The 18,267-nt window shown below is 40.2% G+C and overlaps 1 protein-coding gene across 1 annotated transcript in view; it reads right to left on the minus strand.

Moving 5' to 3' along the window:
* The window catches only part of NCOA6 (nuclear receptor coactivator 6), a 35,106-nt gene that overhangs the window by 15,640 nt on the left and 1,199 nt on the right, over positions 1 to 18,267 (minus strand). The window contains 6 exon segments of the mRNA XM_019473129.1: positions 6,076 to 7,192; positions 8,138 to 8,284; positions 11,107 to 11,922; positions 13,711 to 13,839; positions 15,283 to 15,405; positions 15,993 to 16,148. Coding sequence (XP_019328674.1) covers positions 6,076 to 7,192; positions 8,138 to 8,284; positions 11,107 to 11,922; positions 13,711 to 13,839; positions 15,283 to 15,405; positions 15,993 to 16,148 — 2,488 coding nt within the window.

Genomic DNA, 18,267 nt, shown 5'->3' on the forward strand with positions numbered 1-18,267 from the left:
CAGTAAAGAATTTCTTCCTAATGTCTAATCTACATCTACCCTCTTTTAGATTAAAACCATTACCCCTTGTGCTATCGCTACAGGCCCTGCTAAAAAGCCTGTCCCCATCTTTCTAATAAGCCCCCTTTAAGTACTGATAGGCTGCAATAAGGTCACCCCAGAGCCTTCTCTTCTCTAGGCTGAACAACCCCAACTCTCTCAGACTGTCCTCATACGGGAGGTGCTCCAGCCCCCGATCATCTTCGTGGCCCTCCTCTGGACCCGCTTGAGCAGGTCCACGTCTTTCTTATGCTGGGGGCCCCAGAGCTGGATGCAGTACTCCAGATGGGGTCTCACCAGAGCAGAGGGGCAGAATCACCTCCCTCGACCTGAGGCCATGCTGCCTGTGATGCCGCCCAGGATACAGTTGGCTTTCTGGGCTGCGAGCGCACCTTGCCGGCACATATTCAGTTTTTCATCCACCAGTACGCCCAAGTCCTTCTCCAGGGGTACTTGATGCTCCAGGAGACTCTCTAGGACAATTTAAAATTGTTCAGATTCAATACCCAGTACTTCCACTGAATCAAGACAACTTTTGCAGACTTAGAAAAAAACAAGTTTCTATAGCTACCAATATATATGGTCAGAGGACGTAAGATAAAGAGAGGTGAAGAGTAAAAGACCTTAACTGCTTATTGGCTTCATGAATATATGAAGGCTGTATGGAGATCTACATAATAAAAGCTCTGAGTTAAAATTGAAGACATCGAAATAAGCCCACTGCAGAGAGGCAGAATCATGCAGAAATGCCAAGGACAAAAGAAATTTTCAGCAGAATAAGAATTTGAAGTATTTAAAGGCAGAGAGATCGATCTTATTTAATTTTACTTGAGAGCAACAGTTTCTGGCATCTGCACAGCTGACATGGAGAGATGTCTCTCTGTCCTAATGTCCTATTAACTACCTAACCAACATTCAAAAAGCAGTGTGTGACTTGGAAGTCCCTGAACTTTCATGGGTCAAAACTGGGGAGAACATAAACCAAGAGAGAAGAAAGGTAAGAAATGGGGCAAACATAGAACCGTTCCAAGCACTGCTGCTGAGTGGGCAAGTATTGCCAAGGAAAGTATTTGGAGCTAAACCTTTTGTCTAATCCAGCACACCGCCAATTTTTGTGATGCAGTTGTTGTAGGCTTACATGCCCCCACCAATAAATTTGATTAAAATTGGCAAAATGCATACACATGCCCCAGAAGCATTGTATTAGCAGCCACAAATGAACAAAAATTCTGGCAGCAAAATCACCCAGAGGAGCTGCAGCCTTTGATGTAGGTGCCAGCAACGTGAACTGGAATAACTGCCTAAAATTGTGAATACAGTCTTAAATTTGTAATTTTGCCATTTATTATTTCTTTATAATGGTGGGGGATTAAAATGCTACAGTTAAAGATTAGATAAAAAGCCAACGCAGAGCATCACTGCACAAACAGGTTTAACCTAGAAAACAATCGTGGTGCAAAATCAATTCTTAGAAAACATCTCCTGCCAGATGGGTCTAATCGGGCAAGCTGTACAAACCTTGCGAAACAGACAGGAGTTTTGTTTGCTAGCAAAGAAGAGCAGTTATTGTAGGAAAGATTGCTACTGTAATTGCTGGAAAATTTAAACGTAACTTGAATTTTGAATGTAGCTGAAATTCACTGGGCATATTTAGCAACCACCACATATCAAAAAAAACCCAAATTCTGAATACAAATAACAGGCAAGATGAGAAGTTTGTGTGAGAGGGACAAATATTCCATATTTGTATGGAATATTTCCTATTGCTCTGGATGTAAAAAAAACCAACTGCACATGAGGTACAGTATGGATTGTCATAAGTGAACCCTCTGCTCCACCAGCTGCATCCTCAAGCACAACCTTCAGATACAAAATCCCTCATCAGAGTGGAGAGAGAACTCCAGAAGACAAAAAAAAAAGAAAAACAAAAACAAACCCAAAACAAAATAAAAAAGGGCTGCAGATGCTGAAATAAGGCGAAAAACAAAAAAGGGCTGCAGATGCTGAAATAAGGCATGCGAAAATAAAATTACAGTACAGATGCAAGCAGAACCAGCCCTGCTGACACAGTACAATGCTCTGCAACAACTTTTGCTTTTATAGAAAGGCACTTGTCCTCTGATGCTAAAGGAGTTTCATTTCCCATGTGTACAGGGGGACTGTCACCTCCAGACCTACGGTTAAAAGCTCTCTGAATCTTGAGAAAAACTTCTTTGTCCTGCAGTGCTGTTCACCATCTGCACATCACACACTTCACACTGGATACTGCAAATCTGAACGCCAGCAGTGATTTTACCAAGTGTATTATTTCTGTTCTACCAGTACACATGATGTTTATGGTCTGTGCACAGGGGAACATTAAACAACTGTTTGTTTGTGCACGTATTTAAGAGAATTCACTAACACGTTTTATCTACAATCACATTTAATCCAGCATCTTCTTTCTCAGTTTACATCCCATTACCTACAGGCTTCAGGTTCAGAAAACAGATGCAATCACTTTTAAACAACCTACTTTTCCAAAATGTCTTGGTTTTCATTCCAATGCTGAGTTGCTCAATTAAGCAAACCCTGAAAACTATTTCAGACTCAGCTGAATAAACTCTTTCAATAGCTCACTTATCCTATTTACATTCCAGTGTGGCTCAGTCTACAAACCATACTACTAATGGTACTTTTGTTACTATATTATTACATCTCAGAAATTATTTCTAAGAAAAAAGAGAATATTTTTTAGTGTGTTTATCAAATTAGCTGCATTTCCACAGAAGGTTTGCTGCTCTGAATTCCAAAATTACTGAGGAAGAATGACAGAGAAGAAGCTGAGATGAAAAGCATCCTATTTGCTTCTGATGCAAAAGAAAATGATCCAAATCAGATTTAAAAGAATCAGCAATACCCAAGACAGGAAAATGCTGAGCTTGCCTAATGATGCTAGGGAAGCCGAGAGCGAATGAGGCAGGAAGGTATTACAGCCAGCTTTCATTGCAGTCACCCTCCTTTTGCTGGAGAATAATCTCAAAAACATTTATAAGGATTGCTCCCTTCTTAATGCTCCTGCAAGGATAAAGTAATTAATATATAGCCCATTAAGAAACAAAATGCTAATCCATATCAGTTGCCAAAACAGCATTCTGCAGGTAGCAATGGCAAGAGGACATGCACTGAAAATTTAAGTGATAGAATAAGTACAAAGTGGTATTTCCTTTGTTAAGTACACTGAAATCTGATTAAAAGCCTTATTTAAGAGCTAGGAATTCTTTTGAGTTGTCATAGCTCAATAGAAAAGCCGTAATTTAGGCTTCTTTTATTGTGAAAACTTTTTAACAAGCCAATAGACTTGTGGGGCTTTGTAAGCTCAGAGGAGAGCTTTATATATCCGTTTATTGATATTCCCAGGCCACACTGAAGCTGGGTGATCATCAGCAAGACCAATGAAAACAAAATCCTAACAAGGCTTTGCTTTAATGATTAACGGATTTTATTTTCAGAAGAGAGTGCCAACTTGTCTGCTCCCTCTGAATCCTTTGTCATTTCCATAGCAAGACAGCTTGCTACAGCAGTGGTTACCGTTATTTTACTGGAATCTGTTTAGAATTGAAGCATTTCATTTTGTACACATAGCACCAGATCTTTCCTACCTAGAAATACAAGGCCATTTTTGCCTTTGATTTGGGGGAAAAAAAACAACCCCAAACTTTCCATGAGAGATGCAGATGACTAATAGTGACACAAGGTTTGCATATTTTACTTTTCTGCAAATTATCAGCAGTGCTTACCAGTACTATACAAATTGCTGTTGGGTAGCGGCTATGCAACATGAATGTTTTTGATACAAAGAAAAATAAGACATTGTTATTGTTTGAAAGACATCTGGATAGCTTTGAATGTCAGGTGAACAACAAACAGGAAAACATCTGCTTGCTATTTATTTGAGACTCTCTGCAGGATCTAATGTGTCAAAAGCAGGAAGATGCACGTTCTACTGTTATGCTACTACTATTCTTTACAACTAGACCACATGACACCACCTTGTGCAATATACTGTTACAACCCACTCTTGCCAAATTACTGGCACTTAAAATTTCTGGAATGGCAAAATGAAGACACCTACATGCCCTCATATACCTCCCTTCCATGTAGCCAAAGACTATTAAAGCTAGAAAGCTCGGCGCACCTTCACCTATGGCCTTCCCTACAGGCCTGCCCTGCTCCTTGCGGCAGCGCTGCAGCAGGATGGATTGTGGCTGTCCGTGACCGCCCACCTGGGCACGAAGGAGCCCTGTTCTACGCATTTCAGAAGCTGGTGAGGCATAAGGAGGTAGGCGCTGCAAGAGATGAGCTGGTATCTCAGTTATGGTTTCCAAGTCACCCCGAAGTTGCAGTCTACCCACATGTTGGCCACTTGGTTCTAGCTGAGTTACTTTAACCAGGTTTTCACAGCTGGCCATAGCCTGTGTACTCCTTCAGATTTAATCTGAAATCACATGGCCTGTTTTGCAGCAGTGTTGAGCTGACAGGCCATACCATGACCATATATAATTATATAGCAGGTATTTGAAAGACTTTTTTCAAGGCCTATTAAATTAGCGTGCTTTGCTTTACCTTTGCTATGCAGCATTTCTGCACCTGTAAAATGCATGTAACGGCTCCTGCATTTTATTTTAGTACTAGTTAAGCCAATTAATGACTGTCACAAAAGATTAATTGCTATAGATGATGCGAGTCGTTTCAGTCCAGAACTAAAATATCCATGATAAAATTAATTCCATCTTCACGAAGGAATCTCGACATTGAGCAGAAAATGCAGGTTGAGGCTACGCGCTGAATAACCAAGGGAAAAAATAAAATACTGAACAGTCACTTAGTACTTGAATGCCATCCACTCTTTGCACTGAACTGGACATCTGTCTCTGGAAAAGGTAGCATAAACTTCAGGTTAAAGACTTATAATGATTATTCGAAGGAGTGGGACTGGTGGAACCAGAGCCACATCAGTAGCTTAATGTGCCATTGCTACCTTTTTGTTTGTTTGTTTAAGAATTTAACTTTGAAATTTGGTTATTCCTGTGTTATAATTTTCTGTGCAAAGTCTTTCCATTTTTTTCTAAAGCAAACTGGAAACAATCTCCAGAATTTCCATCAGGTGGATTCCTGTCAGTGCCCCCATGTCTCATCTGCAGCATTAGAATAATTAGATACAGCATATCTGCCTTTACCATTTCAGCTGAATAACGGTACAGCAGCAGTAGTCTACCACCCTGTGCTGGTATTAGTAGACTGTCAACAGCAAAAGGTTACGGGACGGCTGGCCAATGAAGAATATGCTGGCCAAAGAAGAATGAAGAGATTCAGCAATCTCCTATTTCCACTAAACAGGTACTTCATTCGTTATCTCTCAATATTATCCATTTGCCTCTTCCCTCTCAAGAGTTGTGGGTTTTTTTCCTTCCTAGTCTCTCCTAGGCCAGGAAGACCAGCACTGCTTGGGCTTGTTACCCTTATACCCAGAAAGTACCAGATTCCTCCCTCTAAATTCTAGCTGCAGCTTCAACTAAGAGATAAGTCCAGCTCAATTCCAGGCAGAAACGTGACAGGATATACATATAATTCAGGAAACAACTCCCCAAAAATCAGTACTGCACATGTTATACGGAGGCTTCTAATTCTTCTGAAAGTACTTCCCAACCTTTGATCATGGCTGTCAGACTGCTTAAAAAAGGCAGCCTCCTCTTCCAAGGGCTGTGGCACCACGTGCCACATTCTACACTTCCTTTACCCAGTAAATGTAAGGAACTGTGCTGTTATAATTGGGTTTATAAACAGAGCTGGGATGTCTGCATGGTTTTTTTTTAATCTTGAATGAACTTTCCAGTGGCAGACTTGCCAGTGGGTTATCATTTAACTCGAAAGAAATTGCTAGAATATGAAATAATACAGGTCCTTTCTCACCCCATACTTGCTGAAAAAATATTGACAAGTTGCCTGTGGAGCTTCCCCATGCCCCTTATAAAAACAATGTAATATTAAACCTACGTTGTTTGTTCTAGTTGTTGATTATTTTTCTTCTTCCTTGGAGGCTTCTTCTTCTTCGGCTTGTTGGCATTCTGATTATTTTGTTTGTTGTTCACACCAAAGTGTCCTGCTGATATATCACTTTGTAGAAGGTTAACCAAGAGAGGGCTTGTGAGCGTAACATCTTTATTGACAGGAAAAACAGGATTCTGCCCACAGGAAATCTGATTCCCATTTGGCGTTCCACTAAACCCTGTATTGAAAGGCAGCCCATGGCCAGAGAAATGACTCCCTGAAGCATTGTTGTTTCCTTGCATTGCTTGCATATGAGAAGGCACCATGTTTGGCTGCTGCACAGGAACATCAGGTAACATCTGTGTCAAGTTCACATCATTATTTGTTGTAGTAGTATCCCCAAGTTGCTGAGATATGTGAGGACCAGGTCCAGTGGGTCTTAAAACTTGCCCTTGAATTCCCATAACCTGAGAAGGATTACCATTCACAGAGCCTTGCTGTGCCATCATCTGCCCAGTGAACTGCACCATGTTTCCTTGCATGTTTGGGGTTGGTCCTCTCATCAGTTGAGCTGGCCCCGTCATAACGTTGGACTGGTTTTGAGTACTAAAAGGCTGTTTATTTCCTTGCATCTGAGTGGTCATCATCTGTTCCATCATCGAGTTTTGCTGCAACAAGACCTGGCCCTGAGGTCCCATCATCTGATTGTGTGTAGACATCATCTGTTGTCCCTGCTGGGGAATCATCTGTTTGGGTGGGGTCATCCTTTGGGGAGAAGGACCAAGATTTTGGTTTTGCGGTGTCACCATCATTTGGCCTTGTGGCATGAGCTGAGTTCGAGAAAGTATCATCTGGTTTTGAGGGTTCAGCGATCCCTGAGCCTGAATGTTTACCATCTGTCCTTGAGAGGATACAATTTGCTGATGCATTCCCATAAGCTGAGACTGTGGTCCTTGCTGAGGCTGTCCCTGTATGTTGCCCATGTTAACTTGTGGCACCCCACTAGCACCAGCCTGCTGGTTGTTCAGATTTCCATGAAGTCCCATTAGATTGGTCTGCATCATATTTGGTGGGCCATGTGGTGCTTGCATCTGATTTTGAGGAGGTCCAGATCCTTGGCCACCTTAAAAAAAAAATTGCCAGTAAGAAACTGATTGGAGTGTATGAGTTTTCACAACTTTTCATGTTGAATAAGTACTCCAAAATTGTTTTCCTCCCTTTTCCAATGAACGGGAATATCTGCCATTATTTGCAGACCTGTGATGCAATGTTTGATGCTACAGATACATGTTAGTTGTCAAAACAGAACATCATACTTCTCAAAACAAACACTTAGACTGGTACTTCCTGTGTACCCCACTGCAGAAGACATAACAGAAATTTAATTTCAGTTGTTAGCTGTACATAAGTTTGAAAGTCTTCCATAATATCACCTAACTCAACAGAATAATTCCTAACCAAAATAAGCTTCAAACCTTGAGGTTATTTTATAATGGGTTAAAAAATAAATACACATGGAGTACTGATGAAATTACATTATCAGGGTATCCATAATCCAGACAAAAGACCAATAATTGAATTGTTAAATGGAGACATTTGTGAACTAAGGATTTAATTTTTACAGGACTGACTGTAAGCAGACTTCCAAAGCTTTCAAAGGAGCTAATAATCTTTTCAAAGCAGGACAAGATTATTTTGTTGTTCTGCTTCTAAGATAACAACAGTCTTTTTTTTTTTTTCTGGACAAGAAGTTCCTTTTGTGTTGTATCTTTATTACCCCTAGCCTCCAAATTTCAGTGCTACTTCCATTCAATTTCTTAACAGATACTTCTGGATCCTAGTACCACAGTCCTAATCAATAATAGTTGGGTAGTTTGAAAAACACGAGCAGCCTCCTGCTTTTCTTTTCCTCATTTAGCAATACACACAGAATGCCCCTGCAGCCCCAGCTAGCTAACTCCCTATTAATGACAAGAGTTTAATGTTTTGGTATCTGTGTTACACAAGTAAAGGTGTAACTGTCTACAAAAAAAGAAAAAAACTGAGGAACACCACATTCCAAACAGACCTGTGTGCTGCACGTTTTGGCTAGTTTGCAGCTGCGGCGCTCCACTGTTCACCGGTGTTCCTGGAGCTGTGGAAGGCACCTGACCCTGCATGAAGTTCTGGTTAGCCTGGCCTGCAGGGAACCCCGGCGGGAGGCGCTTGGGCATTCCTGAACACAAGAATTTTCTTATTAGTGAGTATGGAAAACAGGAAGAAAAAAAGAGAAAAACTATAATTGGAGTATGATAGGAAGAATACCTTTGAGTCTATACTGCCACATTACAGGTTTAGGCAGAAAGTGTTTTTTGCCAATATACGAAACCCACTGAAGACATTTATAGTTCTTATCTGTGCAATAATTCTGCCTAACAAGCTACTATGACTCAGTTCAAACTGTAACTTAAGTACAAAACTTAACCAGAGAAGGCAAAAAGTCCATGTTTGACGTTTTAGAAACTAGAAATTAAAGTAACATAGTTTGCTGTTTTCTTCTCTACTGCATCTCAACTCTAATCAGGCCCTTAACTTACTCCATGTACGCAAACACAAATAACTGGCATTTTTGTTACAGTGATGTGCTCCTCTCAACAACTCTCGCCATTACACACCCGGTACAACAGTCCTTGGCACTCCTTTGCACTGCTGCTGTGTGCATGCACACTCAAAATAACTTCTCAACCTAGAGTGGGCTGAGGAACCTCATGAGACAGCATGTCCACATTCCAGAACCGCTGCTCATTCAAGTAACCCTGCTATTCCTACTGCAAGAGCAAGTAATTTTACCAGGCCCCTGTCTGGCACAATGCCCACACTTTGACATATCAAGACATCACCGCTGCCCTGGGACAGAGAGCAAAACCTTCCCTCTACCTACCAATGTGAGCAGCAGCATAAACGGATTTAACAGAACCCAATTCTTTTTAACTCACTGTCAAATAGATGATGCCACAGACCTAGAAGCAGCCCTGTCCTCCCTTATTTTTGTGACCCACGATACACGGCCAGAATTTGACTTTGGTTCCTTCTACACGCACACTTAATTGTATTGCCTGTATTAATTAATCTGGTCTTAGGTTTGTAATTAATATTTCAAGATAAGCAAGTTTACAGGTCAAATAAGACACATCTGCAAATATGGAACATACACTTCGTGAAACATCACATCACCGGACTCTAGCTTTAGTTCTACTAAACCTTTAGGAAAGTTTTGCACGTAAGAATGCTTGAACTGAGAAAAAAGAAGCGTTAACTTGGCCTATTCCAAATCTAAGTTCTGATTTGCTAAATTAACTAGGTGAAATGGAAAACAATTTGAATGTATTCACTTACACCAAACCTTTAAATGCAAGATGGCTTAAAAATTGAAAGATCTGTAATTACAACTTAATTAACATATAAATTGCAGCAAGGAATGAGCATGCACAGAAGCCAGGCAAAAATCTCAGCAAGTGGAAGCAACACAGCTTTGCTGAAACCAACGGAATCCTGTCTTTTTAAATCAGCTGAGGATATAGCTCACAGCAGTATTACTGACTTTAGCAATAAGGTCTACAGTAAGTCCAAATAATGTATTTTGATACTTTATTTGGGGTGTAATTTTTAACCCAAAAAAAGGAGGGTTTTGTTTGTAGTAGGTTTACTTAGAAAGGAAGGAGAATACAGAGGTTATACTATCTAGAGGTCATGGCTATGCTACCTAGAGGAAATGATTCCTGATGGGGACATATGGCTGGTGAGGCAAATCTGTAGGCAAATGTGACTAAAATAATAAACAACTGCTTCCAGATGGAGACAAGATAAGATATACCAAGTATAGGGCACTGGCAGATCCTAGGAACAGTCTGGAAGAGGAGAACCTTGAAACTGAATCTGAATCAAATTCATCTGAATTCAAATGAGACCCCTGGTACAAACAGTGAAAACAAGAAGCTTGTCCAGATCAGCAGACCGAGAAACGGGTATTCCTTACAGCTTTTTGGACAGATTTCAGCTGTACAGTGTGAGAATGCAAGAAACTGGAATATATACACGTGTGTGTAAGTGGACAAAGAACATGGCTCATATTTTATAAGTACAGAAAGAAAATATTTCGAAGGCTTAAGCAAGAGCTCATGTATGGGTATCTGAGAGCAGCCATTCAAGAAAAAGATGAACAAATGAGTGAGCAGAGAGAAGTGCTACAAGTCTGGCACAGAACTACAAAAGGCTCAAGGGGGAAAAATCCACGAAGGACACAAAGGAGATCTTGGGATTGACAAATGAAATTTCTTCAGTGTTAGAGAAGAATTCTAGGAGCAGTAAGTAAAAGATGAAAGTGCGGAGAGCCGAGGAGAAAACTAAAGACAACAAAGCCAAAGGGCAAGTTAAACATCCCTTGACCTCTTAATTTTAGAATAGGGAATACAACAGCATGGCAATAATAGCTCTTTCCTCTTTTATATGGGAAGAAACTGATGACAAAGACAGGGTCAAGAGACATCCACAACTTAGAGGAAGATGCACAATAATGCCTCACTTCTGTAGTAGAAAATGTAAATGGTGACAGAGGAAGCTGAAGAGAGAAAGAAAATGTTCATTTGTTCTTATTACACTCTCTCTCTTTCTCAAAAAAAATCCCCCCCCTTCTCCCAAAGAACAATCCCAAACCAAACCAAAAAAACCCACACCATCTCTGAATATCCTGAAGTTGCTTAAAGGCAACAGAAGAATTATCAAGAGGACAACTGGCAGTCATAACCAGCAACTGCATACAGCAATTTCTTTCTGCAGTGGCCCAGAGTCTACCCTTCGGTTATCACTGTGACACTGCAGGACAGAGATAGGCAGTAGAAATGAAGTGATGCAGATGCTAATTCACCCATACCCACTTTATACTCAATCTATGCCTTTATCCTGTCTTTTAAAGGGTCTTTTCAAAACTAATAGCAACATCAGTTCTAGACATTTTATGTTTCTTTTCTTTTTAAAATAAAAGGTCTCAGTACTTCTTACCTCCTAAACCAGGGTGTAAACCTTGTGGACCTTGGTTTTGCTGCTGCATCACCATGAAGTTGGGGGGTACGTTCCCCTGCTGCACCATAGGATTACGACTAGGAGAACTGACAGGCTGCTGAAATCCCTGGGGAAGTGTGCTACTCTGGGGAGGCCTTGGTCCCATCTGCTGCTGCGTCTGGTTAACTGTTGGAGATGATGCAGGAGATCCCTGCTGGAAGGAGGAGGGAGAGGAAGCAGGAGACTTGTTGGTCAGGTGGGGTTGTTGTAGTGGCGTAGGAACCCGTGAGGGCCCTCCCTGAAGACTTTTCATTTGAGGAGCAGTAAACTGGCCGGGATTGCTCATTTGGGGAAAGTTTGAGTGAGCCTGGGAAGCTTGCTGGCTTCCAAAAGGATATGGAGGTGGAGGATGAGTAGGAGTTTGTACTGTTGCTAGAGATGGTCTTGCTTGAAGTTGCTGCTGCATTTGTCCAGGCAACGGGGCCTTTTTCCAACCCTGGTTTACTGTCAATGTACCCAACGCTCCCTGGGTTGGAGGAGGCTGAAGTGCTCCAGAAGGAAGCTGGTTCCAGCCAGGGGGAACTGGAACCTGTGCTGGTGAAGTAAATGAAGGTCGAATACCCTGCTGTGGCTGCTGATGTGGCTGGGGAGGACGTGTCTGCAACTGCGTCTGCTGCTGTAGCTGCTGAAAGTTGGCTGAGTTCATCTGCCTGTTTACAGGAACTGACTGCATTGAATGGAGCTGGGAAGCTAAAGATCCAGATGGATGATTTTGCTGCTGGATATTTAGCCCAGATAAGAGTGGGTCCATTGCATCTATTAAAATAGCAAAGAAAAGTAAAAAAAAAATAACCTACTGTAGACAAAACCCACCCCAAAACAAGAAAGGGTAAATTGCTTGCTTGCATTTGCTTACTCTGCATAAAAGTTCATGCTCGGGTGTTCCAATTTCTCCAACAGACAGACAAACAGGCAACGCTCCGAAAGTTTTCAAAATGTTTGGAAATTCTGAGAAGCCAAGTCTTATCAATTTAAACAGGCAACGCTCTAAAAGTTTTCAAAATGTTTGGGAATTCTGAGAAGCCAAGTCTTATCAATTTATAACCTCTACAATAAAGCACAATAGCTCCACAGTGCTTGCTGCTACAGATGAACGTAAGCCTTCTGCACACTTAGAATCATAGAATCACAGAATATCTCAAGTTGGAAGGGACCCATAAGGATCATCAAGTCCAACTCCCTGCTCCTCGCAGGACTACCTAAAACTAAACCATATGACTAAGAGCGTCGTCCAGATGCGCCTTGAACTCTGACGGGCTTGGTGCCGTGACCACTTCCTTGGGGAGCTTGTTCCAGGGACCGACCACCCTCTCAGTGAAGAACCTTTTCCTAATGTCCAATCTGAACTTCCCCTGATGCAGCTTCATTCCATTTCCTCGTGTCCTATCGCTGGTCACCAGAGAGAGGAGATCAGCACCTCCCCCTCCGCTGCCCCCCTTGAGGAAGGTGTAGACTGCGATGAGGGCAGCCCTCAGCCTTCTCTTCTCCAAGCTGAACAAGCCAAGTGACCTCAGCTGCTCCTCGTAAGTCTTGCCCTCAAGACCTTTCACCATCTTGGTCGCCCTCCTCTGGACACACTCAAATAGTTTGATGTCCTTTGTGTACTGAGGTGCCCAAAACTGCACACAGCACTCGAGGTGGGGCCGCACCAGTGCAGTGTAGAGTGGGACAACCACCTGCCTCGACCAGCTCGCTACGCTGTGCTTGATGCACTCGAGGACACGGCTGGCCCCTTTGGCTGGCAGGGCACGCTCGTGACTCATGTTCAACTTGCCATCAACCCAAACCCCCAGATCTCTTTCTGTGGGGCTGGTCTCCAGCCTCTTGTCCTCCAGTTTGTTTGTATAACCCACCTGTTGGGGCTATTATCCCTACCAGTTAAAAAAAGTGGCATAACGAGGAATTAAGGTAGTGTCAAACTAATATTCCCAGAATATTTAAAACATTTATGAAAAATGCTGTCTGTAAGAATAAATCCTGCAGAGATCTACAGAAGCTGGCAAGTACTGCCACCATTTTATGGAGGGACAAGTAATAACTCCCTCTCTTTTTCTGTAGTCCCAAAATGCAAGTAACTTGTACTAGCAGAATTATGAAGAATAAACCCTAAACATTCACACACCCCAGATCCCCAGTCCTTAAACTTCCAGTCTACCTACCCTTCCTGAAAAGCACTTGTGCTCAGTCTGGTGCATTTGCTTCCTACCGGAGACACCTGCCTCATTCAACCAATCCTTCTCTTACCTTTATCTAAACATAAAGCTCAGTCACAACAGTTCTACTGCAAAAACACTGCTGCTGCTGCTCAACACATTTGAACAAAATACCAAGCAAGCTGGCGACTTGGCCCCCAAATTATTTGAAAAGTTTTACCAGGTTAATGGGGGCAGGGAGGGTTCCACAGAAAGAGTAACTCCCAGAAAGGGCAGGGGAAATACTCCAGGACAATTCTGGAGTACTCTGAGCAACACACTCAAGCTTGTGTGCTGAAGAGTAAAAATTCAACAACATTTTCAGGTCAGTACTGTGACTAAGTTTTACCACCTGGCTGTGAGGAAGGCCGAGGTGTTCTTGGCTGCAGCTCAGCACTGGCACCGCTTGCCACCATAGAGGAGGGCACATTTCCACTCTGGGACATCATGACAGCTGCAGCATTGCTCACTCTTATTAAACCTTAAAAAATAAAAATAAAAATAATCAAGTCTTGCAGTTTTTACACAGAGAAGAATTTTAGATTTTTTTTTTTACAAGAAAAAATTATGTTTGTTAATAAAATATTTCTTTAGACTTTAAGAATTGTTTGTCTGAAATAACCTGAGGACACGTATCTCTGTCTGAAATCTGAGATTCCCTGGTATAAAACAAGTAAGGTCATGCTGAAGCTTCTCCTTTAGCACCAAACCTTTAAAAAGGCTATACTGCTGACTCATGGATTAGTTGAGCCTGACTTGCCACTAAAGTCACCAAGTGACAAGATTGTATCAGTTATACACGTACAAAGGTTTTTGCAAAATCTGATACTAGAAAGCAACTGAGGTGTTGCAAGAGAAAAATTTCATTGTTTCACTTCCACAGGCTGCTGTTTTACAAAATGGTTTATATTGTTGACCTGTTGGTTATATTATTGTTATATTTATACTGTTTACATTTATATTGTTGACCTGCAGGCATGAAATGAAGCTCATGATCGTCACAGTGAAGATTAGAGCAGCCACTTTCAAAGTAAACCTTTCTTTAAATGCTTTACCTTCCTTGTTAACCACAATGATTTAACTGCTGTTTAATCAGGTTTCTACAGAGGTGAAATGTTCTTTCCGTTCCTACTCATCAATAGCCACACATGCATCTTACATTAACTCTGACAAAAAATGCTCCCAGTTTTTTTAATTGCTTTAAATCCTATTTACTAAGATACTAATTAGTTTATTTTGCCTTATGATTCAGCTACTAAAATAAATTACATAGTAGCTTTCTTTTAACTCTTCGTAAAATCTGACTTTTGTAGTTAAAAATTACTTATCATGCATACACAATGCTCTAAAATGTAGAGTTTAATGAAACTACACCTATTCACAAAAATCAATTCTCTATGATCAGATCTCAAGAGTTTGTCAGAAAATAAAAAGAGAGACTAACAATGACGGTCCTGTCCTTCCTATAAATATAATGGATTTAATATAAAATAGTTTATTATTGTACACTGAATAAAGGCTTATGCTCATTTTCATAAAGGTAGCCAAACAGAAAACTGTGATAATTTGTGCATATTTCAAAGTGAATTCACTAGTTTAGACTCATCTGCTTTAACAGTCTTTATGTAAAAAAACAAAAAACCAAAACAAAACCCCAAACCACCAAACCCTCAAAAAACCCCAGACAAATCAATCTGCCCCACCCAAATCACTCCAATGTTTGTGGGACAAAATGCAGCCAACTGTTTAGTTTATGTAATGTGGGACATGGTTTGACAGTACAGAAACAAGAACACACATTAATTAAAATGGCAATTATAATTCTGCAAACAATAGTTGCTATAATCAGTGAAATTTTATGATTGGCTTAGTAACAAATTTCAAAGTGTATTAAGCTAAACAAATAAAACCCAAAGGAATTTACCTTGTCCCCCTTGCATGGGAAACCCTGTTTCCATTCGCACTGAGTTGCTTGCTCCCAGGGGCCCATTGATTCGGACATCTTGGCTTCTGTTCTGAGCTAAAGCTAAATTGATAGCACCTTCCCCTAAAAGTAATGCACAATTTGGGTGAACTGAATGATACACAGAAAAGCAGAATAGAGACATGTTCAAAAGGACATTTAAAAGATGTCAAGGAAGGAAGAATAAACTTTACCTATAATGTGCACTTTAGAAGGACAGTTATGCATCATACTACCCTTATCTTCTGGATTTCAATTTTAAGAAAAACAAACACCATGACAAGCATTAAATGCTCTTAGTTTATCCTGAGTGTGCTCTTGGACAATTGTCCAGAAAGGATATTTTAATTGTGAAATCCACTGAAAACTTGTTTTTAAGAAAGCCCCATATGAAACAATTAGGGAAAAAAAAATTAGGGCACATTTTGCTAGCTAACACTCAAAAAACATTTTTCAGGAGGCTTCCTGATGCTCAGAGGATTTTCAGCTATCATTTTTAAAATTAAACCTATTCTTGAAAGAATAAAAGTCTTGAGCTACCTTTTCACTGAAGTCATTCTCCAAATTACTAAATTAGAAGTTTTGCAACATTAACCAAGTACATGAAAATGCTTGTAGAGTATATTAAATGTTAGCTTAACGCCTCTGGAAGCAAATTAGGTGTGAAATACCTTCAATTTGAACTGAGAGAATTCCCAGGTCACGAAGCTGTTGGTTATTATTCTGAGCCAGAATTCGCAGCCGCTCAGCAGCTTCACGGGGTATATTGAAGGTAACGCGGACACTGTTCCAAGGCTCTATCTTCTGCAGTTTTAACTTGTTGGATTCTTAAAAGAAAAATGGTCAGAGTCAGTGCAAAGGCAGTTTTCAAACACGTATGATGAAATAACTTGGTAGAAAAGCACAGCTGAAAAAACTGAAACAATTATTTGGCTTGGAAAATTATCAGCGGTTAGTCTCAGGTACAGCAGATTTCTCCAGCACAGGCGTACAGTGATCGGTACTGCCAAACCACTTCAGGTATTTTCCAAAAATTAGCAATATAAAAACTTGATAACCAATGCAATAGCCAACACAACCACTTGATAATATTACTCAAAAATTGAAATATTCTGTGGATAAACTACTTTGGAAAGATATGACAATATCTAATAAACCAGATTTAATAAATCTGTTAGTGAACCAGATGGACGTATGAAAAAAATGACTGCAAGAATGAAACCCCATTCTTGAAATATTTGCTCTACAAATGCTTGTGAAACCATTTTTTTTTTTTTAAAGGCCAGTGCCAACAGAGTCCTAGCAATATTTCATTAATTCCTACCATATTATACAGTTTTTCTGAATAGGTATGTTCAATCCACTGCAAAAAACCATGTTAAAGTCATGCAAAATATTTAGTTGCAGGTTTTCTGAAAACCTGTTCTACATATGAGTGTTTCTACGTAGATCAGTTGTTTTAGAAGTAACGTGTGGGAATTAGTAAAAAGGTAGGGCAGTCATGTTGGATATATTTATCTGAAGTGGTACCTAACTAAATTATTGCGACAAAATGCATTTAAGGATAATTAAAAATATATTCCTAATACAGGTTTATAAAGCGTCCAGTTTCTAGCTTTCTGAAAAGGAAGTCCCTTTGAAAACAGTAAACATTGGCCCAAATTTTAATCAGCCAGTTCTTCCACTGTAACACCAGATTTACTAAAAGTTTGCTAACTTCTTGATTCTGAAGAACATGTCATTTAAGAATTCCAATAACTCGTTCCTATTTAGGAATCTCTTGTCCTTAACTATTCACCAAGTCCCTTCTGCTGCTACAGTAATGGTATTATTAAATTCATCCTCTTTCTACCTATAAACATGTTTTTGGCTGGAAACATGACAGGAGTAGTTTTAAATCCTCCTTTTGTAGAAGTCTGAACAGTCAAGTATTTACTGTTATTAATGTTCCAATATTTTACATATAAAATTTGTATTATCAGTTTCAGTATTTCTAGATATTAGTACCCGAATTTCTCGTTTTGCAAACATTGCATCTGCTAAGTCTAAACCAATGTTATTTACTAACTCAACATCCTGAATATCCTATTTTGCTCTGAATCAGTTTAAATAACTTGTCACATGGATAATTTTCAAATTAATTTGAAATTTATTTCAAAAATTTGCTTTCTGCTTTTTCAGCTGAGGTCTGAATCATGTTTATTAATCCTGCCATTAATAGTTATAACAAACCCAGCATGCAGACACCTCCATATAACAAAGGCAACTCCGTACAGCTACAGATTGAATTTGTTTCCATTCAAAAACTACGCAATTCATTTATGGTATTAACACGTATCTTTTCACACCAGTAACTATCTGTTAGTTTTATGTCCACTTCCAACTGTTTACAAGATACAGCTCAAACCAGTGGTATTTCTTCATAGTATTTTTGTCTTATAACAGCTTTTTTATGTCCCTGAGAGATAACAGCAAGGACCCCAACAACTGATGCCAGACCCAACTGACTACAACTGGACAAAATGGAAAGAAAAGAACGAAGTGACAAAGAAATTCAGTTTGGTTATTCAGAAGTCATAGGTTATTTTTCTGAAAAGGTATTTTACATTATTGAAAAAACAAGCAATGCAGTGAACATTTTAAAACCTAATCTAAAAAATTAGTTTTGTTCAAACACAAAGACCGCCTGCCTAAAGAAGAAAGGTGGATTCTTCATTGTACGGTGTGATTTCAAAAGACCATGCAACAGAAGAGCAGCATGCTGGGATGGCGACCTATAGTTACCAGGAAAAGCTTGGTTCACAAACAGCAGAGAGAGGGAGAGAGAGAGAGTCTGGGCAATTACGTGGCTTTTAGACTGCAGTTATATGACATCATGCCAAGTCAGATCAGCGCTGCTGTGGTTCCCGTCTCCAAGGCTCTTCTGGTTATGTGTTCCTGCCACCG

Source organism: Aptenodytes forsteri, unplaced genomic scaffold, assembly GCF_000699145.1.
Source record: "Aptenodytes forsteri isolate BGI_AS27 unplaced genomic scaffold, ASM69914v1 Scaffold38, whole genome shotgun sequence".
NCBI lineage: Eukaryota > Metazoa > Chordata > Aves > Sphenisciformes > Spheniscidae > Aptenodytes > Aptenodytes forsteri.